Genomic DNA, 26,403 nt, shown 5'->3' with positions numbered 1-26,403 from the left:
ACATGTGCGGCAGGTAGGCGCATCCAACACGTGTCTGTGTGATTGTGGGGGGCGGGGGACTTACATGACAGGTCATCGCTGGCTAATCGATTATAATCGATTATGTCGATTAGTTGTTGCAGCCCTAGTTTACATTGGTAACAGTTCCCCACTCGTGTGCCCGCTGAGCGCCACGCAAGACCGGGGGGAGGGGCAGGAAGTCTTAAGACGCTCTCCCGCTCCTAGAAGACTCCCGTCCGGCCGTTCAGGAACGGCCATGGACGGGAGGTGGTTAGTGTATTTAAAAATTCAACTTTAAACCAAAGTATGTTTTTATACTTGGCTCCAGGAAGTCTCGTCTGTCTCTGGCGACCAATGGGCCAAAGATGGCTGCCGCTCCGTGTCGCGCTACACTGCTGACAGGATAAATATGAAGTCACTCGCACTCCAGCTCAAGTTCAGTCAATATTTTATTGACCTCTGTGGTGTCACAGCATGGCGATGTTTCAAAACCTGTTAGGTCCCTTCATCAGGCAAACCGAGTGACTTCTTCATATTTATACTGATTTGCAGAGGCATCTGTGGTCGCTTGGCACCCACCTGATACTTGAGGGTATTATCCGGTCAGCTGTGCGATGGATTTCTTTTGATTATTACACTGCTGACAGGATACAAAATATGCGTAGCGGGCCTCCTAGTAATAGACGTGGCTTGTCAGCAGCCGGACACATGGCGCGCTGGTTACCATTTAAACCGGCGAGCGCTGTCACTTGTCCGTCACCGGCGTGACGGGAGAACAAGTTATTTGTCCATACTGTCCCCATTGAGCATTCCCCCCACATACGTTTTTACTATAATTTAAAAATAGTAGAGATACAAATCTTATTTTACATACCAGTGTGGAGTACAATGGAGGCAGGAGGTACACAGGTGTCACAGATGCTACTATCAGTATATCACTCCCCTTCTCCATCACTTATGTACTGTATCATACAGTGATGGAGAAGGGGAGCGATTTACTGACAACACAAAGCACAGTACCTGCAGGATCTCTGTCAGGCTGTGTCGGATCCTGTCCCGATTCCCGCCATGGAGCCAACTCATGTATCTGGACCTCGGGACCCCTTCAGGTCTCCTCATGGCCACACCTCCCTTGCCGTGCCAGGCTGACTGCGGGTAATGCAGTCCTTTGGCCAACGGCAGCTCTCCTGCTCCTCAGTTCGCTGAGGCCGGCTGCGCTGGGAAGCTACTCGTCCGGCACCGGCGTCCTCTCGTCACAAGAGAGGATGAGTGCATCTTTCAAGCCCTGCCTATGACCTTTATGATGCAAAAGATTAGGCATAGCATAGAGCTCTACCATTGGGCAAAATTACATGAGTAACAGTGCGCTTATTACAGGCTTTTGAAAAAAAGGCCATAACAATAATAACACTATCTAAATACCTGTTTATACAACTGTGGTAGAAGAGGTTGCCTTGGACAAATGTTGAAAGTTTGGAATAATTCTGATACATGGTTTCAGAGACGGAGTTGTTTGCAGAATATTGCACGATCCAATATGCCGATCCAATATGCTTTAACAGTTCTGGAGAAGCAGGTTTCTGAATAGTTCACAAAAAATTGTTGCTAAAACAAAGATGGCTGACACATGTGACCTTTATATTGCAATAAGCTCTGCAGACCATAGGGCTCTAACATTTTGCCAAGTTTCTAGAAAAACAAAAAGGACATGCTTCATCTTTGTGCAGCGTTCCAATGCACTGTAATGCATCACATCACTAGAATTACATAAAAGTTTGAAAAAAGAAAGAAAACAAAAAATAGCAAGCAATGCATGGGGTTGCGTGAGCACGCACACGCGAGGATACGGAGGGCTTGCCAGAAGAGGAGAGCAGTGGCTGCCCGGGGAGTGAGAAATAAAGTAAGTTAGCGCTTTTTAAGGGTACCCTATGTGACAATAATGGGGTTTGAGTTTGATGTTCAGAGCAAATGCAGGCCTTCATTTAGTAATTTGCCAGGTCCCTCCACATTCCACAGAACAGAGTTCTGCTTATCTGGTCTGTGATTTGTATTGCCTCCCCTCCCCTCCCCAGCACAGGCGAGTCCCAAATCACCTCTGAGCCTTTTATAGCTGTCCCTAATTAAAGGCATGCAACTAGGCATTCATCTGTCACCAGTGGACAATTATATAAACACTAGCAGGTCTGGTAGAGGTAATGACCCACGTGACCCAGCATTCGCCCAAAAGTCATAAACCCAAGTACAATATCAGCTCTATTTCATAATTTGGAATTGGGCGGTGATAGTGTAAAATAAAGGTTCATCCTCCTCCTGCTTTCCATCCCTAGCCCTACCCTATGGGCCGGCTCCATGACACCCCCTAAAGGGCTAATAAAAGATGATGTCAAGGCAACTATTGTTGGCTTCTTTTTTATAACATTAAGAAGTCTTAAAATCGCAGAAGAGTTCCCCTTTAAACTCTGGACATTTGCTTAAAGCTTGCTTGAAGAGCCCTTCAGACCTCTCTTTTGCTTACTGACCTGTGTCAGAAGTCCTAAAACCAGGACTGTTAAGTATTTACCTTTTATTTAACTGTTGTATATATATTTTGTCTCTTTTTATTAATATCTTTCTGTATATTTCTGCACCCTTTTTATTAAAGGACGATCTTAAAAATCATTAAGCTTATCTCTACGCTCTTAATACGAACCTTAAAGTATCCTCGTCTCTGTGAAGAGCGCTACTGTATAGTGAATCCTGTCATTCCTGCCTGAGAGGACAGCAGTATCATAGGCTTTGGTTAAGTGTTTTCAATTGTCACAGCACTTGCTGGGCACGGTCTGCGTTTCTGTTAAAAAAGAAAAAAAACACATGGTGGCAACAACATTTGGTGGGTAAAGGGTTAACTGCAGAGTTCACCAACCCTGGTGACGATCGCTCTCAGTCTGCTGGCCTGAGATTGTGTCCTGCAAGCTGGGAAATCTCGCGGGTGAGGCTGAGAGTGGTATCACCACGCTTGGTTCAGAACTGTGTATAGTCAAGTGGGATTGACTTACAGTGGGCTTGGACCTGGCATACGTCACACCCTAGACAAAAACAAGCATTTAGGGTGAGCCCCAATGCAAAAAGGTAACTTTTTTTTTTCTGGAGTTCAGCTTTAAAGTCAAAAGATCCTTGACAACATATTTCATGTGGATTAAAGTACTGAAGGTAGAGGGGTCAGCATGACCACAATGTAATTATATGAATGCAGCCACATGTATATTTGAAATCAACTATTGCAAGTACTTGTAGTCAGCCAAATACAGCAGACCTTAGACTGGCAGAGGGAGGGACAAGCACCAAAAGTGGTGCAATGCACATAGGCTGATAGGGAATGTACAGACCTTTTCTACACACAAAAAAACCTTCTGCAACGTAGCCTTATGTTGGCATAGATGTTAGACAGCAGTTACCAAACATGACCAGACGGTGAAGATTTCATGTCTAGAATAGACTTGAACATTGCTAGTTCCTGTGTTCGACGAACACGCGAACTATCAGAGCGCTCGGCAGGCTGTTCCCCCGCTGAACGCCCCACAAGGCAATGCGCCTTGTGAAGCCCTAATTGGCTAAAGACTTGCATCTGAGCACAGGTCAGGTGCAAGACTTTGCCCAATCAGGGCACAGATAACTGAAAGCCCTGATTGGGCAAAGTCATGATGACTTTGCCCAATCATGGCTCACTGTTAAGTCCCAGCAGCACACTATACAAGGCTGCTTACACCTCAGCCACACGTAGTGTGTTGCCGGAGTTAAAAGAGAGAGTTCACTATCAGAGTTCTCTCAGTGTACTATAGCACTCTATTATTACTCTATAATTACAGTCAATCATAGCAGTCTGTCATAGCAGTCCATAATTGCAGTCTAATAAAACAGTTGATTATGGCAGTCGATTGCAATACGCATCATGTCGGAAAGGCCAACAAGGAGAGGCAGACGGTCCCATGCAGCAATAAGTGGGCAAGCAGCCTCTGTGTCCGCAGGCAAAAGTCGTGGATGTGGTGCATCCTCTGCAGGCAGGGCACACTTGTCCTTTTGATCTGGTGCTGGCCGTGTTATTCAGCCACAGAAGAGGTTACAGAAGAAGAAGCATACAGAAGAGGTGGTGGATTGGATAACTAAGCCATCCTCAGTCACCCAGGCTCATACTGGTTCTCAGTCCACCACCACTGCCAAAGCGGCCTATTCTGCCTCCTTGTCCACAGCTACTCCTGCCGTAGCCCCACCATCATGCATGGAGGAGTCAGCTGAATTGTTTGAACACAGCGTCAGTGACATGCTGCTGGAGGATGCGCAGCAATTGCAATGGTCTGATGTTGGCTCTGAGTTTGAGGAAGGGAGTAACATGAGCCTAGAGAGAGGGGGTGCCAATGATGCACAACAAACTGACACTCACGTTCCCTGGCGGCAGCATACTGCCAGGTTGGCTCCAGCGAGGAGGACAGAACAGACTGACGCTAGTTGGGTGCCTTGCCTGATCGAACAGATAAGGAAAGTGAGGAGACACAACCCCAACGAGGCTGTGTGGGAGTTTTTCAGCACATGTGCAGCAGACTGCAGCACTGCTATTTGTAATCTGTGTCTCAAGCAGATCAAGCGTGGCAAAAACATCAACGGCTTGTGCACCACATGCTTGAAGAGACATCTAACTACCTGCCACGCAGCACGTTGGCAACAGCACCAGAGAAAGGGCCACAATTCTCCTCGCTCCTCATCTGTCATCTCTACCCCCACTATACGTCATGCCATGTCAACAACCTCCACTGAGAGGGATGATGGTATAGCAATGGGTGTCACAGGTCCTTCCGCCAAATCTACCAGCAGACCACCAGCTGTAGATTTGACCAGTCAAACTTTGCTGCCCAGGCTGCTGCAGCGGAAAAAAAACTAAATACTGTCCCACCCATCCACATGCTTAGCGTCTAAATGCCAGCTTTTGGGCCAAATTGCTAGCTTTACAACTGCTGCCTTTCCATCTGGTGGACTCTGCAGAATGTGCTGTACCACAGTGGCAGGTTCCCAAATGCATTTTCTTTTCACGTAAGGCCATTCCAGCTTTATACCAAGTATACATATCAAGTGGAAGGCAATGTTTTGGCCTCGTTGGACAAGGCAGTCAGCAGCAAGGTCCACATTACAGCTGACACGTGGTTCAGCAAGCATGGTCAGGGACGTTATATTTCCTTCACGACACACTGGGTAACCGCTTGCAGCTGGGAGGGATCCAGGATGGGCCTCCTCTTCGTCTTCCACGACGGCCTCTTCTGCTGAATTGTCCGGTGAACCAGCAGTTCACCGTGAGCATTCAAGGGGCTAGGCAAAGGGTCAGGCATGCAGTGCTTGAGCTGGTTTGTCTAGGGGACAGGAGCCACACCAGGGCAGAGATTCTGTCAGCTCTGCAGAGGCAGAGCTGACAGAGGTGGTTAACACCATGGCAGCTTGAGCCAGGAATGGTTGTATGCAACAACGGCCACAACCTTCTCTCCACCGATACGCCTGGAAAAGTTGACGCATGCTTGGCACACATACTCAAATTTGGTGGTGCAGCATTTCTTTACCAGCTACCCAGGGCTGCAAGATCTTCTGAGGCAGACCAGAAAAGTCTGTAGCCATTTCAGGAGGTCATACCCAGCCAGTGTTCGTCTGGCTGAAATTCAACGTGAATTCTACCTGCCCACAAACCATCTCATATGTGACATGCCCACGAGGTGGAACTCCACTTTGGCAATGCTGCAGGAGCAGCTGAACACGCAACAGAGGGCCATCAACGAGTACCTGTGCGGGTATGGCACAAGGACAGGCTCAGGGGACCTTGGCTTTTTTTCGCCACGTCAGTGGCTGCTGATAAAGGATGCATGCATTGTACTGTCACCATTTGAGGAGGCGACGAGGATGATGATGAGCCGTATCAATGCATGCATCAGTCACACTTTCCCTTGCATGTTCCTGCTGAAGCATACTCTACAGGGAATTATGGATAGGGCACTTGAGGCAGAAAAGCGGGAGGAAGAGGACGACTTCCTTACCTCTTAAGGTCCCCTTTACGCAGAAACCATTCCTGCGGGTCCGCAGATCACACAAGGAGGAGGAGGATTATGGCAGCTGTGGGCGCATTGAAGCAGAGGATGACATAAGGCAGTCTTCAAGGGAGGGTTTTCTGACCCCAAAAATCCAAGAAGTAGTACGTGGCTGGGAGGAGGTAGTGCATGATGGTGTCCTCCTCCATGACCCTGAAGACTCTGAATCTCATGCCTCCTCAAACTTAGGATGCATAGGCTGCCTTATCCTGCAAAGCGACCCCTGCAAAGGATTCCTGGTATTAAGGAGAGACATAATTACTGGTTGGCAACCCTTCTTGATCCACGGTGCAAGAGTAAAAGTTGCAGAGCTCATTCTGCCCTCACAGGGGGAGCACAGGATGAAACAACTTGAGGACACGTTGAAGAGAAACTTGTGTAACACCTTTCCAGACACTGGTAGGTTACCAAGTCATGAAAGAGGTGCTTCTGAGGCTCCGGTTGGTCACAGGAAGAGCGGTGGAGAAGGGGCCCCTTTGACTGATGCCTTTAGAATTTTTTTCAGTTCTCAGCGCCCAGGGATATTAACTTTAGGCACCCAATTAGCAGCAACTGCATCATATGGTGCAGGATTACCTAGGGGTAAGAGCAAACATAGAGAGCTTTCCAGACAATCCACTGGCTTATTGGGTCTTGAGACTTGATCACTGGCCAGAACTTAGCCAATATGCCATGGAGCTAGGGGGCTGCCCTGCATCCAGCATGCTTTGCGAAAGGACGTTCAGTGCTGCTGGAGGTTTTGTGACAGATAAGAGTACGTCTGTCCACAGACTCCGTTGACCGTCTGACATTTATCAAAATGAATCAGTCCTGGATCAGCAGCAGCAATCAATCCCCTGATGCAGATGTCATTGAAGAAATTTGTCAGGGATCTCTGGAAGACTGCCTAACTTTGTGGGCGATTATTCTATCATGAAGTAATGTTCTCGGTGTAGTGCACCACCAACACCCAAGGTGCAATTTTTACACACCCGCATATCATTTTAATTTTTTTGCAGCAGGGTCCAATTCTGCACTCATCAAGAATAACTCTGAAGGGTTACAGTGTTAAGGCACCGCCAACACCAAAGACCCAATTTTAAAGCACCTGTTACTTTCATGCAACAACTGCAAAAGAGGCACCAGAATTTATCCAAAAAATCTCTAACCTTGTTCCGAGTGTCCTAAAAGGTGGCCTCTTCATACAGGCTGCCTCCCCAATCAGTTGTTTAAAAGATTAAAGGAAAACGATTTACCGGTAATTGAAATGTCATTTTGTTCTTTTTAAATGTCACTTTTTGCTGCAGCAAGTTCTATACATTGTACAGATCCGCAATTTCACAGGCAGTTCAACCACTTGCTGTCCGGGCATTTTCTTACCATTCGCGCATACATGATAAAATATATATTTTTGTCTAGAAAACAGCTTTAGACCCCCAAACTATGATATATGTTCTGAAAGCAGATCCCCTGTAGAATAAAAAAAATGCTAGTTGCAATTTTCTATGTCACACGGTTTTTGCGCAAATGTTTATCAAACCAGTATTTTTAGGAAAAAATTAACTAAAATTAAAATTTAGTGCACAAAAGCATAATATAATACCCAATTGTTGGGTAAAATATTAAAGATGGGGTCACGCCGCCTAAATAGATACCAAACATGTCATGCCTTAAAATTGCGTTCGCCCGTGAAGCTGCAAAAAAAAGTAAATACCCAAAATTGCCCATAGGGAACATTAACGCTTTTACCGCTCATCAGTTTAGTGCTAACAGTGATTGATGGCCCTAGAATTATTGCTCTCACTCCGACGTGCGTGGCGATATGTAACATGGGTAGAGCAATTGTCCTTTTCACACGTAGGTGCACCGACGCATGTTTGCGTGTGTATGTGCATATGCACGTGGGGGGCGGAGGACTTAAAAATGTTTAGCATTTTTTTTATTTTTCTTATGTTACTTTAATTTTTATCATTTTTAAACACTTATCTTTTTTTTTTGCACTAACCCTAACATGCACCCTATGTAATAGCAGATGGGGTGTGATAGGTCCTCTTTATGGAGACATCAGGGGTCTTTCAGACCCCTGTCACTTAGGGACCCAAAGAAGCTGAGGAAGCAGAGATCTGCTTCCCCAGCTTCATCTCCTGGCTCTAAGAGCCAGAGACTGTAAGAGTGACACTGGAAGTGATGTAATCACTTCCGTGTGTAAAAGTAATACACATTACTTCCGGGTCCAGTGATTGGAGGAGAGATCAGCGGCTGGAAGCTGCTGAATCTCTCTCCGATCACAGCAGGGAGACCCGCCAAGCCGCTCCCGCGCGCCCTACGGGGACAGCGGTGCCCGGGGAAGCCAACGGTGGCCGCGACAGAGGGGAGGGGCGCCGCACGGTATAAACGATCCGTGTGCTTGTTTTAACCACATTAAGGGGCCGCCGTCGATAGACGTATTGCGGCCCAGAAGTAGTTAAGGGAACCCCCTGGGCAAAAACTTGCATATAAGCCCTCTTAAAAGGGGACAATTGTTTTTTAAAGTTCTACCCCCATAGACTTGCATTGAGTTCAAACTTTTTTGGTGGTTTTAAAGTTTGAATTCGAAACGAACTCAAGCCTGTTCGGCCCATCACTAGTCTAGAAGTCCCTGGATATGAAGGTGAAAGAAGAAGAATTGGATGTGTAATAAAACATGTCGTGAATAGTACTTCTGCCATCTGGTAATCCAGAGTTGGTCTTCTGTTCTTCCCTGTACACTTCCATTAAATGGGGACTGAGTCTCACATGCACGGGAGTACTAAAGCCACACTGAAGATTTTTTTTAAGAGGCTGGGCAGCACATAACTGGCTACACAAACTTGCAGGTCTATTCATAAAAGGGTGAAGAGTTTGGAGAAGGCAGGAGAAGTGAATAATCTACCAAAATAGCTGATTTGGAAACATTCTCCAATTCAGCTCACTTTCCAGTTCAGCTATGTTATCCTAGATTGTTCACTTCTCCTGCCTTCCCCAAACTCTTCAGCCTTTAGTGAAAAGCACTGTTGGTGGAGTGGAAACAGGTAAGTCTTTGGTGGTCAAGGTGGGTATCAAAGTCTGGTAAATAAGTGCATAGTCACTGAAAGTGAAATTATACCTGAACATTGCTCAAGCTGGCTGGGCAAGATATGGCTCATCAACTGCCCACACAGGTCATTAGAGATTGAACAAAAAAAAACAAAATGTCCAGAAAATGCTTTGAATTATATAAATAGTTCACACAATAGTTCAGGTCCAGAGCATGCCCAAAAAACGGAAGCATGCCCTATTCTTTCTGCTCTGGAACACACCAAAACACATGCAAACACCCTGGAACGCACTGAAAGCCCATTTTAGGGTAAAAAAAAAAAACTTGGTGTAAACAAGTCTGCAGTATTTTTCTAGTCTGGTCTGGAACGGACAGGGGCTGTGGTGTGAACAGGGGCCAGAAATACCATAGGGATACATTAGGATTCATTTTGGGTCCAGAAACAATCTGGTCTGGTGATGAACTCTGGTGTGAATGAGCCCTAAAACCTGCTCATTGATAGCTGGTTTTCAGGGTTCAGGGATAATATTGTGACCTCCTGAATGTCTTTTTTTTTTTCCTCTCCTTTATTTTTTTTATCCCAATGACACGTTTGCGGCTAAAAGGATCTTTATGCACAGTCTAATGTTTGATGCACAGCTCGGGATGCAGACAGACTGTTCAGAGCTGTCCCTGTACAGATATAAACAATAGAATTTGGATAAAGATTTTAGACAGGCTGATCTGTGCGTGGCTGTGAATGAGGCCTTCGATATACTGATCTGCACCAAGCATTTCACTAAAGAGTATTATTCTGTTTCAACATCTGCTTATTAACTGCAGTTTATTAAAAGCAGATGACTAAAGAAAATAAACCATCCTCCCACAAAAGGAACAAAAAAACCTGCATTCTGCGATTTACATCCATAAACATACACGGCTGTAGTGGCATACACCCATGTGCAACCATTAACTTCTATGGGAAGCACCTGCCACTCCCTAGTGAAGGGTAATATGCTGGTATTTATGTTGTACAGGCTCAGCCACCCGTGTGCATGAGCCATTAACAAGCTCAGCTTTCTTATACTTGAAAAAATTTCCCTGGAAATGAGTCATTCTGTTGACAGACTGTACAGGGGGAATTTCAAACGGATAACCATGACACAGACAGGACATGTGACAATAGAGTTTCTATAAACAAAGGACATCCCTAACTTTGGGGGTTCTTCACAGTAAGATCAGTTAGGGTCTGGAACTCACTGCCACAGGCGGTGATTTCAGCAAATAATGTGGAATTGTTCAAGAAACTTTTGGACGATTTCTTAAGGGACCGTAATATACAGGGGTACGGGTACTCCTAGAATGAGATCCTAATAGGTTGGACTTGATGGACTAATGTCTTTATTCAACCTCAAAAATACTATGTAACTATGTCCTCAAGCACTGTTGTATTCATATTCATAAACCACAGCAAATGTAAAACTGATTGATGATAATCCAATCCTTCCAGTGTTAGCATTGTGTTATTCAGAAATGGCACCTTTTGGAATGGTACGTAGGCCAGGACACAGCCTGGAATTTGCTTTATAAAAGGAAGCAGAGCTTTTATCCAGAGATTACCGACTACTGCAAATGTTTGCTCGCCCATTGTGGGTAACTGTGCAACAGATGAGCAAATGCTAAAAAGGAATCCTATTCTTTTCTCTCCCTCCTCTACCACCAGACACTCAGAGAAACCTGGAGAAAAGACGCAGCATCCCTTTACAGTCTGGGGTCAATTAATCAGCTCTCATCTCTTAAAACTATAAACCCAAGGAAATGAGATATAAAAAAGGGATGGGGTTCTGGTTTTGTAAATATTTTCTTTATTATGCTAAAAACAACATTTACACTTTTTTTCTTAATTCAGGTAAATATAAAATATTATATAATAAAACAAAACTAGTATTTGTGTTTCTTGTTTAACTAGCATACCCCATATTGAAATGGAACTAAAACCAAAAACTTGTTTACCTGTTGGATAGAGTAAGAGGGGGTCAAAAACCCCTTTCAGTTTCCAGTTGGGGAGATTTCCCTTCACTTTCTGTACCATAGCCACAACAGTGAGGGAAATCTCTGATTGTCACCAGGGTCACCTGAACTAGTGTCCACATTGGAAGATTTCCCATCTACTCCTGGTGACACTAGTTCAGGTAATTTCACTCTCGGTGAGAACGTTTACCAGGACCAATAGGAACGGTGAAGTCTCAGTCTGAAATTTCAATCATACAAAGACGGCCAGGTAGACTGCTACTGCCGTGCCACTGCTTTACTCGAGGCTGCTATAAATGATTTAACTATACAGTGGGCTCACCATCCCTCAAACTGGATGGGTTAAAAGCTAATTTTGTCTATGGGTAAGGAATATGGTATTTGTTCTTATTCATCATTACCCCCTGGGATGTCCCTAGTGTTTGCGCCGCCTGAGGCTGCGGGTGGGGGGGGGGTTCTAGTGTGATTCCCGCTTTACTCCTGGCAGCCAGTGACATCACCGGTTGCCAGGAGCCAGGCAGGATGCCAGCCACAGCGTCCCAGGTTGCCCAGCTCTTAGCAACCTGGGACACTCTGGCCGCTCTGCCTGCCGTCCCACCATGTGACCCAAGCCTCAGACTGGCTAAATATAGGGATGGCCCTAAACATCACCCCATATGAAACAAGCATTTAACCCATGCAGTGCAGCAGGATGAGGGTCATGCTGTCACAAGAACAATCCTGCAATTACTTCTTTGGATTTAGATAATCTACATCACATTAACAAAAACATTATACCTACCTTGTACATATTCATAACAGGTACAAGATAATGCACATTTATCAGTATGAGCACTACTCAAGCCGTATGGATCATCCTTCCTAAACCAGCCACAAATGGTACAATAGGAGTGTACTAAAGATTACATAGTAACCCTTAGATTTACCGACATCTATACAAAACTCTATTCAAATCTATACCCATACTTAAGAGCATGAGAACTTGAACAAAACATCAAATGTGATTAAAACTAGGGATGCACCGATATATCTGCCGCCGAAACATATCGGCCAAAAATGGCACTTTTGGCATAATGCCGCAAGTAGGGCTGCAACAACTAATCGAGATAATCGATGATTGAAAAAGTTGTCAACTTTTTCAATCATCGATTAATCGGCTTCCAATTAGTTGGCCCTGTTCACAGCTCCACACACGCTGCGCGCCGCCCCTCCTCCCCACCTCTCCGCATCCACGCTGCACATGCCGCACCTCCTCCCCGCCTCACGCTCGCCCACATCCACGATCGGCATAGGGACGCGGGGAGAAGAAGTAAGGAGGAGCAGGGGTGGGGGGATGACAGCCGCCGATAGACAGGCCCTATCTCAGAAGCAAGTTGCTGGAAGACTGCTCAGGTAAGCCTGCACTTTCCCACACATGGTGCTCTATAATGTATTGCTGGGATTTGTATTCCTATATAGGAAATATCAGTGGTCTGTGTAGACCCATAATATTTACCCAAAGCCCCTAAAAGTAAAAAAATAAAGATAGTTAATAAAAAATGTAAAAGTTGATTTTAAAAAATAAAATAATTTAAAAAATTGGAAAAAAGTTAAAATAAAAAACATTTTTGGCCTGACATTTTTTTTAATCAAATTTTTATTGAGGTTAACCTGTAATAGGGTTACAAAACAGTGCATGTAAGGCTCATATTAGACCAATGCACATAAATGCACTGCATCTCTATGCAGGACCTTGGTGCCGGCTCTCAGGTAGATAGATTAAATTCTTGCATGTGATAACTGTAGTAGGCTCAGTGAATGTGACAGGTGGTTGATCCGTCACATAAAACGGGGTAATTAAACCTGACACCGAGAGCAGGCAGCACAGGGTCTGGAGCTTAGACAGGCAGAAGTTCATCAGAAGGCTTGTGGAGAGGAGGCCGTAGGAAAGCAGTGGGAGAGAAAGAAGTGCAAGAAGAGAAAGAAAGGGAGAGTCAGGCTGTGGGCGGGCGCAAGTGCAAAAAGGTAGTTAGGAAATTATCTGTCACAAGGTGAGGAGTCGACGATGAATGTCAGAGGGCATGTATCTCTCGATCCACGGGGGACCATACTTTTTCAAATTTATGCATGGTGTTTTCCAATTGTGCTGTTCTTATGCGACATCATCCAGTTAACATGGCATTTGAGGCTAGTGATACTTAAGAGTGCTGAACAACCACAATTTAGCCATCTCTCGCTTGGCCGCCGTCAAGATGTGAAGGCATAATTTGAATGCGGTCACAGGGAGACCTACAGGTTTGCAATTGAGAAGGGCGAATTTGGGATCTTTTTCTACTGACCTATGAAAAAGGGACGAGAGTATGAGAAAAATCCGGTCCCACAACCTTGTGACTTTCCGGCACTGCCACCATATGTTGGAAGAAGGATCCCAGGTCCGAACATTCTCTGATGCAAAACGTGGAGGATTGCGGGTTAAATTTAGCAATTCTTGTGGGTACCATGTACCAGCGTAGCAATACTTTATAGTTGATCTCCCACATACTGATGCAGCGCAAGCTAGATTTCGTGTTCAGCCAGGACTACTGCCACATGGCGTCTTCCAGAGGGGACCCCAAATCCCGATCCCATTGGGAGACATAAGGAGTAGGTAGATTAGAAGGTAACAGCGGAGGTGTATAGCATGGAAATGGCAAACTCTTTAAAATGGGCTTAGAGGTCCCGCTGGGGGCAAGTGTCGCATATCTGTAAGGATGACGTTTTTAATTTGAAGATAGCGGAAAAGTTATTTGGCAGGAAGGCGGTAGTGTTCTTGGAGGTGTGGGAAGGGTTTCACACCTGTGGGGGCCTGGAGTCTCCAGAAGTTCACGAGACCTTTGTCTGACCAGGCTGTAAAGCTGGAGGGAGTTAGAGGATGCTGGAGAGAAGTTGGGGTTGCGCAAGTAGGATAGCAGAGGTAATTGTGGAGAGGTCAATTTTGTGGTTTTGTTAAGGGAATCTCAAAGACGTATAGAAGAGGTGGTGATGGGGTTGAGCGGGGAGGGCCTTTGTTTGGGAGAAGATTTGCGACCAAGGCAGTTGGATGGAACGAGTCCTCAAGTGACACCCATCTGGGGATTTCTGTTGTTGCGTGGTACTTGATTAGTTGTCCTACTTGAGCTGCCTGGAAATACTTTAAGGAATTGGGGACTTCTAGCCCACCCCGGGTTTTTGGTAAGTAAATAGTGCTGCAGGGGACTCTGGGGCATTTACCATTCCAGATGAATCTCAGGGCACTGGATTGTAAGGAGCGCAAAATCGATGGCGGGACCGTGACCGGCAGAACCCTTAATAGATACAGGATTTTAGGTAGAAAGGACATCTTTATAGCCGCTATCCTACCCAGCCAAGAAAGTTGATATTAGGACCATGTTCTGGAGGAGGTCCATCAGTTTCGCTATCATTGCCAGGTAGTTGGCTTTATAGAGTGTATGTGGTAGGAGAAGGTAAGGTTCTGACATTTTTTTTATTTTTATTTCGGTTTTGAAATTTTCATTTCGGTGCACCTCTAAATAAAACATTTACGCGTACCATCAATAACACATTACACTTTTCTGTCTACTGATGGATCATAGGAAAGTCAGAATTAAATATACAAGAAAAGATTGACATTCCACATGGAAATTTGATGAACATTAAAGTTAGACCACAACATAAAAAAAATGGAATCTCACAAGTTTATAAAAAATGCTAAATAAGAAAAATCCCTCCATTCCCCCATCAGGGCTAAACAGCGTAGATAGACAAACCTGCACTGCCAGTGTATTCAGGCAGTCGCTGCATCCGCAGCTGCTGAAAGCCCAAACAGTGACTCTGATAGGACGTAGTTACTGTTTGGCCGACAATCTTCCACCCGGCCCCTTCAATTTTGAAATGTACTTGGGGTCACCCACGGCTCAACTTTTTTCAGCAGGAAATAGCGGAAATTCGAGCCATGTCCGGCTAGCCATAGTTGTCCCCATTGGATTTCCCCTCACCTCTTTTTTGGGAGACAACTTCAGAATTTTGGAATCAACTTTACTGTCTATCCCGCAGACCTAGGCCACCAGGACCAGGGGAATAAAGTAGGCCCCACTTACAACTAGGGCTGAATTGAGAATTCCGGAGGCGAGAACCTGCGTATTCCTGGGTCCGGAATGACAGGTGTCTGCCAATAGCTGTGGCCCCACAGGCTATGAAAAGCAATGACAGGCTAAGGGCAGGCTCACAGCTGTTGACAGGTAATCGGTGGATGTCCAATTACATGTGGTTAGAGTCAGATGCAGACGCAGCTATTGGAAAACAAATGTAATTCTGGCCGCAGACATCCACAGATGTTGTCACCGCTTCTCACACCAGGAAGTGTGTCGGATGAAAAGTATTCTCTAGGCATCAGAGCTCTGAAGAGAGCACAGATCAGCAAGCATAAATATTTCTTCTTCTGGGGATTTATTAAGCCCTCTGTGAATACAATACAGTTCAACATGTCTAAATGTAAAACGTTCCTTGCCATGAAAACATTATTTATCCTCCTACACTGGCAGAGAACTAGAATTGTGCAACTGTGCGTGTTCCTAGTTCTGACCACGTCAATGAGAAAAACTAGTCACAGAGTTAAGCTGGCCATGCATTTTTTTTTTGTTCAACCCACAGGCTAAATGAAGGGGGGAAAAAAATAGAACAGATTCCGATTGCCCGCTGTTTCTCTTGTATTCTGATCGCGGTCAGAACACCCCAACAGAGAGGTTGTACACCTGTGCGGGTTTACAAAAGCAGCAGCGTAAACCCCACTTACAGCAACATACACACGCTCACTATTGTATGCTGGTTATCCCAGGCATGGAAATTAGGCCATCAAATGGAAATTGCAAGCGCATGAGCCCAAGGGCATGAGGCCTTAAAGGACACTGATCATTAAAGCATTAAATAAAAATGTAATCACACTAACTGAACAAGCAAAATAACTATCCTATGTCACTAAACACAATTCAGCACCTAGTCACCCAGCAATAATTCCAAAATCAAACATTGCTGGTGTACATATCACAAAATGAAAAAAAGAGTAATGTTCTAAAACTGGAGCAGACAGTAGCCGTGCATATAAACCAATCAGCTTTTATCTTCATCTTAAGTTAGGTTTGAAAAATGAAAGCTAGAAGCCGATTGGTTGCTATGCACAGCTGCTCCAGTCTTGGCAAACTCCCCTGTAACATCAGCACATCCCTCACCTCATTCCCTTGCTTGTCCCGGGCTCTCTTCACTGTCCCATACGTCCCTTTCCCGAGCGTCTCCAGGAACTCATACCGGTGTTTCAAGTTATGTTTGTGTAAATGCCGTTTCACTGCCTGCCGCCGCAGCCCGGCTTCCCGCAACTCCATGTGATCGGAACAATGTACAGCACCCACACAAAGATTCACCCAGTCCAATGTCCCTGACGACAAGTACTGCTGCAAGCTAATACACTGCGCTCCACGGGTGCTCACCTCCTCCCCGCCCATTTCCCCTGCCATTGGTGGTCGTCGTCACCTTTGTGCAGAACCCCTCCCCCAGTCAAAACGTACTGGTTGTGGTTCGCAGGAGGTTTACGGGAAAGCACCAGGTGAGGAGCTGGGAGGCGGGGCTGTTCCTGCGCCATAGGTTTCCTGTTTATGGCTGTACAGGGTGCGCGCGCATCTGTATCGGGCAGGTGTTTGTTTGCCAGCGAGGGTGATATCAGGAAGAACGGCTATAATCTGTTTTATCTGTCTCTCAGTCAGGACTGGCAGAAACTCAGGAATTAACAGAGTTTCAGTAAATTTAAAAGGGGGAATTTGCTAGAACTGGAGCAGCTGTGCACAGTAGTCAATCAGCTTTTATTTCCAGTTTGTTAAGTTAAAGGATAAGTTATCTGTACTGTGGATATGTTCATTTTTATAAGTTCTGATAGAGTGAACTTGCTTTGCTTTGAAAATAAAAACTAGAAGCTGATTGGGTGCCATGCATTGTGTCTTTTCCAGTCTTAGTAACTTCCCCTTAGTGTATTTTGATTGAGGTCCTTTGTTAAAGGAGAACTATGAGTTGAGTGCTTTTCACTCACCTCATAGTTCTAGCCGACCTGTGACAATGAAACTGTCACAGGTCGGCTCAGTAGATCGGGAGGTGAGCGAACACAGACCGGCGTTCGCTCACCTCTCGATCCTGTCACGGCTCTCTGCCGTGACAGGGGAGGTGCTGAATTCCACCCGATCCGCCAGCGCTGACTGGCGGAACGGAGGGAGGAGGGTACAGCTGGCTCTGCCTCTAGATAGGCAGAGCCAGCTGTCAGTCATCAACTGGGCGGATCCAGACATAATTGCTTGCGGTATACTGCGGCGTCTCAGTATACTGCGGCATCTCAGTATACCGCGAGCTACTGCTCGCGGTATACTGAGCCTAGGGTGACGGGAGGACGCTAGTTTGTGTCCTCCCGTTACCCTAAGGCAGGGGTGCCCACAATTTTTTGTATTGAGATCTACTTTTCAAATGAGGAGCCCAACGAGATCTACCAACGATCTACCTCCCTCCTGCGTTCTGAAGTCAGTGGCACCTCAGCCATGCCCCCGCCCGCAGTGCATTCGCCTGCACCAAATTCCTGCGTTCTGGTCCAGTGCGATCGGAAAAAATGCTGCATGCGCTATTTTTTCCCGATCGCATTGGACTGGAATGCAGACATTGTGGTTTCAGCGTTTTGGTGACTTGAATTCACCGCCACGGCCCCCCCCAGCCCAGAACGCAGGGGGAGTTTACCATGTGGTACAGTGCGTTCCAGCAGCTAACGACGCTGGAACGCACTGTACTGTAACTTGTGTAAACAAACCCTAAATACCGTCCTAAAACATTGCATTCTTTGATTCAGGCATTATCTGCGTTCAGGTGAGGGAGGGGGCGTGGCAGTGCATTGAAGTTAATGTCACCATAGCCATGCCCCCCACCCGTATTGCAATAACCTTCACCTGAACGCGTGGCACATTTTTGCAGATCGCACTAGACCGGAACACAGGCACTAATGTGCCACGCGTTCGGGTGATCGCCCCCTGAACGCAGGCAACCGACCGGAGTGCAATACAGTGCGTTCCAGAGCCTGACCGCTCTGAAACGCACTGGTTGTGGTGTGAACCAGCCCTAAAGCCTAATTCACACCATCCTCAGTGCGTTCTGGCGCTATTGTGGACGGAACGCACTGGATCGCATTGCGGCCGGCTCAGTTTGTTGGGTGGGAGGGGTGTGGCAGTGTGTTGAAGTGAATGGCATCGCAGCCACGCCCTTCGACCACAATGCGATCGGCCACACGGGAACGCAAGGCACATCAGTGCCTGCGATCCGGTCCAGTCAGAAAAAATGTTTTTTTTCTGACCGGACCGCAGGCATTGATGTGCCTTTCGTTTCCGTGCGGCAGATTGCATTACGGCCGGAGGGCATGGCTGCGGTGCCATTCACTTCAACACATCACCACACCCCCTCCCACCCCACAACAAACTGAGCCGGCCGCAATGCGTTCCGGTGCATTCCGGCCACAATAGCGCCGGAACACACTGAGGATGGTGTGAAGGAGGCTTTAGAAGTCTTAGGCTGGGTTCACACCTAGGCGGATTGAATATGCACATTTTTCGCGCTGTTTTTTTACCGCGCAAAAAACGCGCGTTTCCGAGGGATACTTGGCTGTACGTTCGTACTCGCGAAAAACCGGCCAGATGGGAACCATGCACATTGAAAATAATGGCATTTCCCTGTTTGAGCGTTTTTCCGCGAGTACGAAAGCGCGGAAAAACGCCTAGGTGTGAACCCAGCCTTAGGCCTTGTTCACACCAAATGCAGACCAGATCCGGTCAGGTTTCTGCACCTGCAGTGTAGTGGGTTGTGCCGCGTTTTAGACGCGTTTTTGATGCGTTTAGGGCCGGTTTTGGAAAAAAAAATGTTGTTTTTTTTTTAAGTTTAACATGGGCTTTCAGGCACTTGCATGTGTTTTTGATGCGTTTTAGATGCGTTTTTGATGCGTTCCAGACCAGATCCAGAGCAGGTAAAATAGGGCTTGCCGCATTTTTTTCATTCGGTCTGGATCTGGTCTGGATCCGCACGCTGCGATGTGAACTGGAGGTCAAAATACCATAGGAATACATTGGACGCAGTTTTGATCCGGTCTGCACCTGCTCTGGTCCGGATCTGCTCCGCGCTTGGTGTGAACAAGGCCTTAGCTGTGCAGCCCCTTAACTATACTGTCAGATCCCACTCAAGCCAATAGCCTACCTGCTTCTGGCTCTTCAGGTGTGGTCCCAACGTGCTTGATGCTGCAGACTGGAGCGGGTCAGAGGTGTCCAAAGTTACGGGTGGGGAGGGGCCAGTCAAACGTGCACACTGAGGAGAGGGAGGAGCAGCCGATGCCACTACGTGTGGGAGGCAATGATTATTGGACGCTGACGAAGACGGAGGGGCAGGCCGAGTGTGTGAACAAAGTGTGTCAGTGTCTGTGCGGGTAGAGGCGGCCACCTACGCTACGTGTGGTAGGAAAGGTTATTGGCCGCTTCAGACAGGAGGGGAGAGACGAATGTGTCGGATGCTTTAGCGTCTGACACATTCGGGTACACGGAGCGTAGGACAGGGAGTCGACCCGCGATCTACCAGCGATAGCTTTGCGATCGACTGGTAGATCGCGATCGACCTTATGGGCACCCCTGCCCTAAGGAGAACTATGGGGAAAAGCCTTAACCCCATAGTTCTCCTTTAATCTCCTTTCATATACAATATTCTCCATATTACATAGAAATAACAATGGTGTCAACATCCAACAGCTATCTCTTATCTATAATTACTTATTCATTTCAGATGGCACATAAGTGAAAAGCTAATGCTTATAATCGATTACATAGTGAACTGTCCCACCATCATTAACATGTGTTCATAAAAATTGCAGAGTAAGCATGTATGGAGCTATAATAATAAGGAGCAAAGGTATTTTACTGCCTATGGTCCCACAACATTCTCAGTCCAACACCTTTACTCTTACCCATTTTAAAAAACCTATCATACCCACCCCTACATTCATTCCCCCAACTCCCCCTTCTCCCCATCTCCATACTCCCTCCTTCAACTCATTCCCACACTGTCAGCTCACAAAAGGAAAAAAAAAGGGGGGGAGGGGGGGGACACGACACTGATTCCTTATAGATATTGATGAATCTCTGTTGAGCCAAGAAAAGCCATCCATGGTCTCCATTTTTCCATGAAGATCGAGTGTCTATCCTATAAAAAAGCTGTCAATTCTTCCATACGCATTATATGGTTCAATTCTGCCACCCATTCCCGAATCTCGGAAGAATTTGGTTGTCCCCAGTGTCTTGGGATTATCGCCCTTGCATGCGCTGGCTAGTATGGGGCATGCCAGTCCCTCCTTGATCCTTTTTACTGAACCTGGAAGCATTGATAATAATGCCACTTCTGGTGGTTCAGGCAAACTTGATCCCATAACTCTGCCCGCTATCTCAAAGATAAATCCCCAGTAGGGCTTTACCCCCTGACAAGCCCACCATATGTGCAACATTGTACCCTTTTCCATTTCACATCTCCAACACATCTTTGTTACTTGAGGGTTTATTTTATGTACTGTCATTGGGCATCTATACCACCTAGTTACTATTTTAAAATTGCTCTCCTGTATTCTAGCTGAAATACGCAATTTAAAGGTTAAGAGGAAAACTTTATACCATTCCTCTTCTGCAAATGTCTGTCCTATTTCACATTCCCACTCCCTAATATAATAAGGAGGGGACGGGTGCATTGAATCTAGTAATATATTGTATATTCTTGACAATCTACTTGTCCCGATAAAATATATATTTTTTTTAACCAAAACTGTATTTAGCAGTGTTAAGGTGACCGCGCTGACCAACGAGTGCTTGCGATTTGCGAGCGAAATTCAGAATACATGCCCTATGCATGTGTTTATTCGCATGCAGGTGGTGGGTGCAGCGGGGTTGGTTTTAATTTTTTTCTTTTTAACTTTGTAACATTTTTTTATTTTTAATTATCATTTATTTTATTATTTTTTATGTTTTTACATTTTTAATTATTTGTTATTTCTCTCCCTTACCATCTTGTCTTGTCTTGCATTGTATTGTGATTGTAATGTCTTCCTTATATTGTAAAGCGCTGTGCAAACTGTTGGTGCCATATAAATCCTGTATAATAATAATAATAATTGTTTTACATGTTTATGTATTTACATTTTTTATTGTTATTTATTTTATTATTTTTTTGACTTTTTTTTCCACTTGACTTTATTGCTATCACAGAGGTGCTAATAAGCCCCTCTGTGATAGCTTTTGGAGGTGACAGGTTCTCTTTATTGACTCTGTCACCTCCAACACAGGAGATCTTTCTCCTTACAGGAAGGCTGCAAGCATCATGTGTCATTGCTCACTCGGAGCAGAGCAGAGAATGGACGTTCTTTGCTGTGCTCCATGCTCACTAACCTAATCTAATTAACTGCCTGTCCCGACCGGGCGATAGGAATTCCACACCCATGTGTCACATATTAAAGGAGGCCTAGCTATCCTCTATTCATAGAACGGTATATGAAAAGACATGGCACCAGATCCTTTTCATGCAGAAGATATGGCAGCACGTCTTCAGGGGTAGTTAAAGAACCAGGAAGATGAAGCCAGCTCCCCGTAACCTCAACATGCAGGATAGGACCTGTGGGAGGACAGCGAGGCGGTAGGAGAAGAAAACGCTGGATCAATTGGATTAAGTTAGTATATGATTACAGCAGGAGAAGAGCATCAAAAATACATGGGGTGGGGAGGGGAAGTTCCGCTTTAAAAATGTATTCTAAAATGTGATTTTTGAAGTTCTTACATGCACGTGTTACCCTCTACTTCCGTTTTTGTGCACGAGTGCTAGAGCCGCAAGTCACAGCAAGCACTGGGCCACAGCATAAATGCACATGCGTAAACTGTGGTCATGACACTTTGGATTGACAATCCTAGTGTCCTGTTTCTCACTTTTCACACTGCAATGGTGGACGGCATGGACTGAGAAGGAGGCTGTGCCTACAAATGTCTTGCTTTGCTAATGTGGGGGTTATGCTTGTCTGATGCGTGTTGACACACTACACTGTAGTTTACATCAAAAACGTGCAGCCCAGGCAGGGGCTAACTGGCAACTCTTGGCCAAGGGGGCAAGTACAACCCAGAGGCCCATGGTGCAGCGACTCAGCCCCCCTTTGGCAGCTTAGTGAATAAGCCCCTCAGTAATAAAGGAGTACTCTGTATGTCATGAGGGGGTAAAGCAAATTTAACTCTGAAGGGTGCAAAACAAATATGCAGCTTAAATGCAGATAATCACCATAAGGGGTTAATTTTTATAGTGATCTACTTTTTTTATTTTGTTTTTTACATTTTAACATATCTCTGGGTCAGTCCTGACAGGAACAATGTGGCTATTAGTGACATCTAAACCCAGCATATTGTATTAGCACTATATATTCGGTGTGAGGCACAGCACAGAGGTCAGCGGTGTGATGCACAGCGCAGAGATCAGCGGTGTGACGCACAGCGCAGAGGTCAGCGGTGTGACGCACAGCGCAGAGGTCAGCAGTGCGAAGCCGAGGTCAGCAGTGTAACGCACAGTACCGAGGTCCGGGTGTGACGCACAGTGCAGAGGTCAGCGGTGTGACGCACAGTGCAGAGGTCAGCGGTGTGACGCACAGTAAAGAGGTCAGCGGTGTGATGCACAGCGCAGAGGTCAGCGGTGCGAAGCCGAGGTCAGCAGTGTAACGCACAGTACCGAGGTCTGGGTGTGACACACAGTACAGAGGTCAGCGGTGTGACGCACAGCACAGAGGTCAGCGGTGTGACGCACAGCGCAGAGGTTAGCAGTGTGGCGCACAGCGCAGAGGTCAGCGGTGTGACGCACAGCGCAGAGGTCAGCGGTGTGATGCACAGCGCAGAGGTCAGCGGTGTGACGCACAGCGCAGAGGTCAGCGGTGCGAAGCAGAGGTCAGCAGTGTAACGCACAGTACCAAGGTCCGGGTGCGAGGCATAGTGCAGAGGTCAGCGGTGTGACGCACAGTACAGAGGTCAGCAGTGTGACGACAGTACAGAGGTCAGCGGTGTGATGCACAGTACAGAGGTCAGCAGTGTGACGCACAGTACAGAGGTCAGCGGTGTGATGCACAGTACAGAGGTCAGCGGTGTGACGCACAGTAAAGAGGTCAGCAGTGCAAAGCCAAGGTCAGCAGTGTAATGCACAGTACCGAGGTCCGGGTGTGACGCACAGTACAGAGGTCAGCGGTGTGACGCACAGTACAGATGTCAGCGGTGTGACGCACAGTACAGATGTCAGCGGTGTGACGCACAGCACAGAGGTCAGCGGTGTGACGCACAGCGCAGAGGTCAGCGGTGTGACGCACAGCGCAGAGGTCAGCGGTGCGAAGCCGAGGTCAGCAGTGTAACGCACAGTACCGAGGTCCTGGTGCGAGGCATAGTGCAGAGGTCAGCGGTGTGACGCACGGTACAGAGGTCAGCAGTGTGACGACAGTACAGAGGTCAGCGGTGTGACGCACAGTACAGAGGTCAGCGGTGTGACGACAGTGCAGAGGTCAGCGGTGTGGCGCACAGTACAGAGGTCAGCGGTGTGACGCACAGTACATAGGTCAGCGGTGTGACGCACAGTACAAAGATCAGTGGAGTGATACACAGTGCAGCGGTCAGGGTGTGACGCACAGTGCAGCGGTCAGTGTGTGACGCACAGTGCAGAGGTCAGGGTGTGACGCACAGTGCAGAGGTCAGCGGTGTAATGTAGAGGTCGGTATGTAAAACAGTGCAGAGGTCACACAGGAAGTACAGGGACTTACAGTTGATCTGATTTCCTGAGTCTGGTGCTCTGACCTTCTGGTGATGGTGGGGGGAGCAGGACATGCCTGCATATCCAGCCGGCTCGTGGTGCCCTCTCTCCAGGGCAACAGAACTAAACAGCCAACAAATTGCAGTTTGGCAGTCTCCCTCTCCCACCTATGGCAACTGAGGTGGGCGGAGGAAACTGCTGTGGCCGCTGAGGAGCCCGATCGCTGAAGCGGGCACTGTCAAAGGCAGCTGAGCTGCTTCTTCTCTTCTCCGCGCCGCCACCGCAACCACTTAATCTCTCGGCCGCTCTGCTGGGAAGGGAGAGATTAAGTGGTTGCGGGGGCTGTTTGTAAAGGCATCAGAGAAGACCGAGGGGCAATTGCCACCCTGGCCCAGTCCGCCCCTGCCCCCAGGTGACAACCATGCTACTGTTAACAGAATGGTTATCACCAGGGAAGAGGAAGTGAGGATGGGCTTTGTAATACATGAGGAATTTGAACAGAGCAGAAATGTAATGTAAACAAAAGGACAGCAAAGACAGCAAGTTAGGGAATTATTTAGGCAGATAGATAGCCTTTACATACACATGTCCAGGAAAGGCAGTAATATTTCCCTGCATTTACATACTAGGGCCGGGGTAGCCAAACTCTGGTCCTCCAGCTGTGGGGGAACTACAAATCCCATGAGTCATTGCAACATTCTCACAGCCAGACATGACTCCCGGAGAGAGATGCATCATGGGATTTGTAGTTTCACCACAGCTGGAGGACCAAAGTTTGGCTACCCCTGTACTAGAGCATGGATAGGCAATCTTGGCACTCCAGTTGTGGGGAAACTACAAGTCCCATGAGGCAGTTCAAGACTTTGACAGCCACAGGCATGACTCCCAGATGCACCATGGAATTTGTAGTTTCACCACAGGTTGACTCCTGAGGTTGACTACCCGTGTACAAGGCAATCAGTGTTATCATAACGTGATAAGCTGATACCTTCTTCAATATTTATATTTTTTAGAGTTTTGATGGCCTCATTTTCTAGAGTTTATTCCAAAAGACTGACTAGTTCTCTACATTGTAAAGTGTTAATCCATCCTCCACCATTTTGTCCCTTCCTCCCCAAAAAAAGGATGTCTAAAGACAAAAGATCTGTAGATAAAGTAGGGGAGGGTTAAAACTGCCATCATTTTTGCATTGCCTTCTGTGTCACATTGGGAAAATTTCCTTCACTTCCTGTCCTGTAGACACAGACGGAAGTGAGGAAATCTTTCTAAATTGAGGTAAGCACCTCCCCCTTTCCTCTTTGTGCACTGTTGTCACCAGAACAACTGTCCCCATTGGAAGAGTTCTCCTGTACTAATGTTCTGGTGGCAACTCAAACTTTTGGATTTTTCCCTCACTTTGTCTTGGTGACAATGGTCCACAGGACAAATGGAGAGGGTAAGGCCTCATTCACGCAGGGCTCTTATGTCTGGTGGTGGATTGTGGCAGGAATCAAAGGTGGTTCTGGACAGCACAAAGCAATTACAGCTTCTCTTTTCCTAGGTTGGTACAGATGCACACAATGCTCTGCAGCTGTCCGTCCCTATCCGTATGTATCCAGCAGTTACCTGCGGCTGGGGACAGATGACCGGCACTGTACGCAGACCGATTGCAGACTGCTTCTGTAGTGATTTCTGCTTCTTGCAGCAGTTGCTTTGTATAGGATACCAACTGTGATCCCTGCTGCAAGAATCCATGGATGAAGGAACAGCAATTTCATCCTAGGAAAGAAAGTGTTTTAGGACTACAGAACATTTTCCTTTCTCATCTCCACAAAATAGGGAGGATATGTTTTGTAGTCAGCAGAGAAAGCTGAGAACAATGCTAACTGAATGCGGCATTGGCAAAGACCACAGAAAGTTATCAGCTCACAAGATTTGTCAGGATCAACAGGTATATTTTTGCACTTATCGAACAGATATAACAAAATGCTTTCAATGGCTAATTTAATAGGCCAAAAGGAAGTAGGGTTTACTGCTCCCCGCGGACACCAAGATCGCCGGTCCCGGGCCCGTAGGAAGGGCAACGGAGCCCGGGAAGCACGGCGGGGGTGTCCAGCGGGGGCGGCCCCTTCTTCGGGACGCAGAAGCGATCTGGCGACAGGTAAGTCGCCAGGATCGCTTCTGTTGTAAAGCCGACAGTCGGCTCTACAAGTTTAAACAGAGTCCCGGCGGCAAAAGTCGCCGGGAGTCTGTTTAAACAGCCCCGATGCTGGCGACGTACACTGTACGTCGTCAGTCACGAAGGGGTTAAGGCCAAATCACACATCAGATGTGTTGGGACTCTGCTGGCTGTTGTTTCCAGTGCAGCCCCAATGCAAGACAAGGTAATTTGCCTTGTCACGGACGAGCTTGGTTCACACCACCGAGTTG

General features: G+C 46.8%; 1 protein-coding gene across 1 annotated transcript in view; it reads right to left on the bottom strand.

The window, feature by feature from the left end:
* Window positions 1-16,529, bottom strand: part of NUAK2 (NUAK family kinase 2) — a 44,734-nt gene extending 28,205 nt beyond the window's left edge. The window contains exon 1 of the mRNA XM_018569767.1: window positions 16,365-16,529. Within this exon, the coding sequence (XP_018425269.1) occupies window positions 16,365-16,514 (150 nt within the window). The 5' untranslated portion in view covers window positions 16,515-16,529. The remainder of the gene's footprint in view (window positions 1-16,364) is intronic.
* Window positions 16,530-26,403: the final 9,874 nt, after the last annotated feature.

The sequence above is a fragment of the Nanorana parkeri genome, unplaced genomic scaffold (assembly GCF_000935625.1).
Source record: "Nanorana parkeri isolate BGI_ZX_2015 unplaced genomic scaffold, ASM93562v1 scaffold1391, whole genome shotgun sequence".
Classification (NCBI taxonomy): domain Eukaryota; kingdom Metazoa; phylum Chordata; class Amphibia; order Anura; family Dicroglossidae; genus Nanorana; species Nanorana parkeri.
Note: the sequence above shows the minus strand (reverse complement) of the source record. Positions and strands in the feature narration are given on the sequence as shown.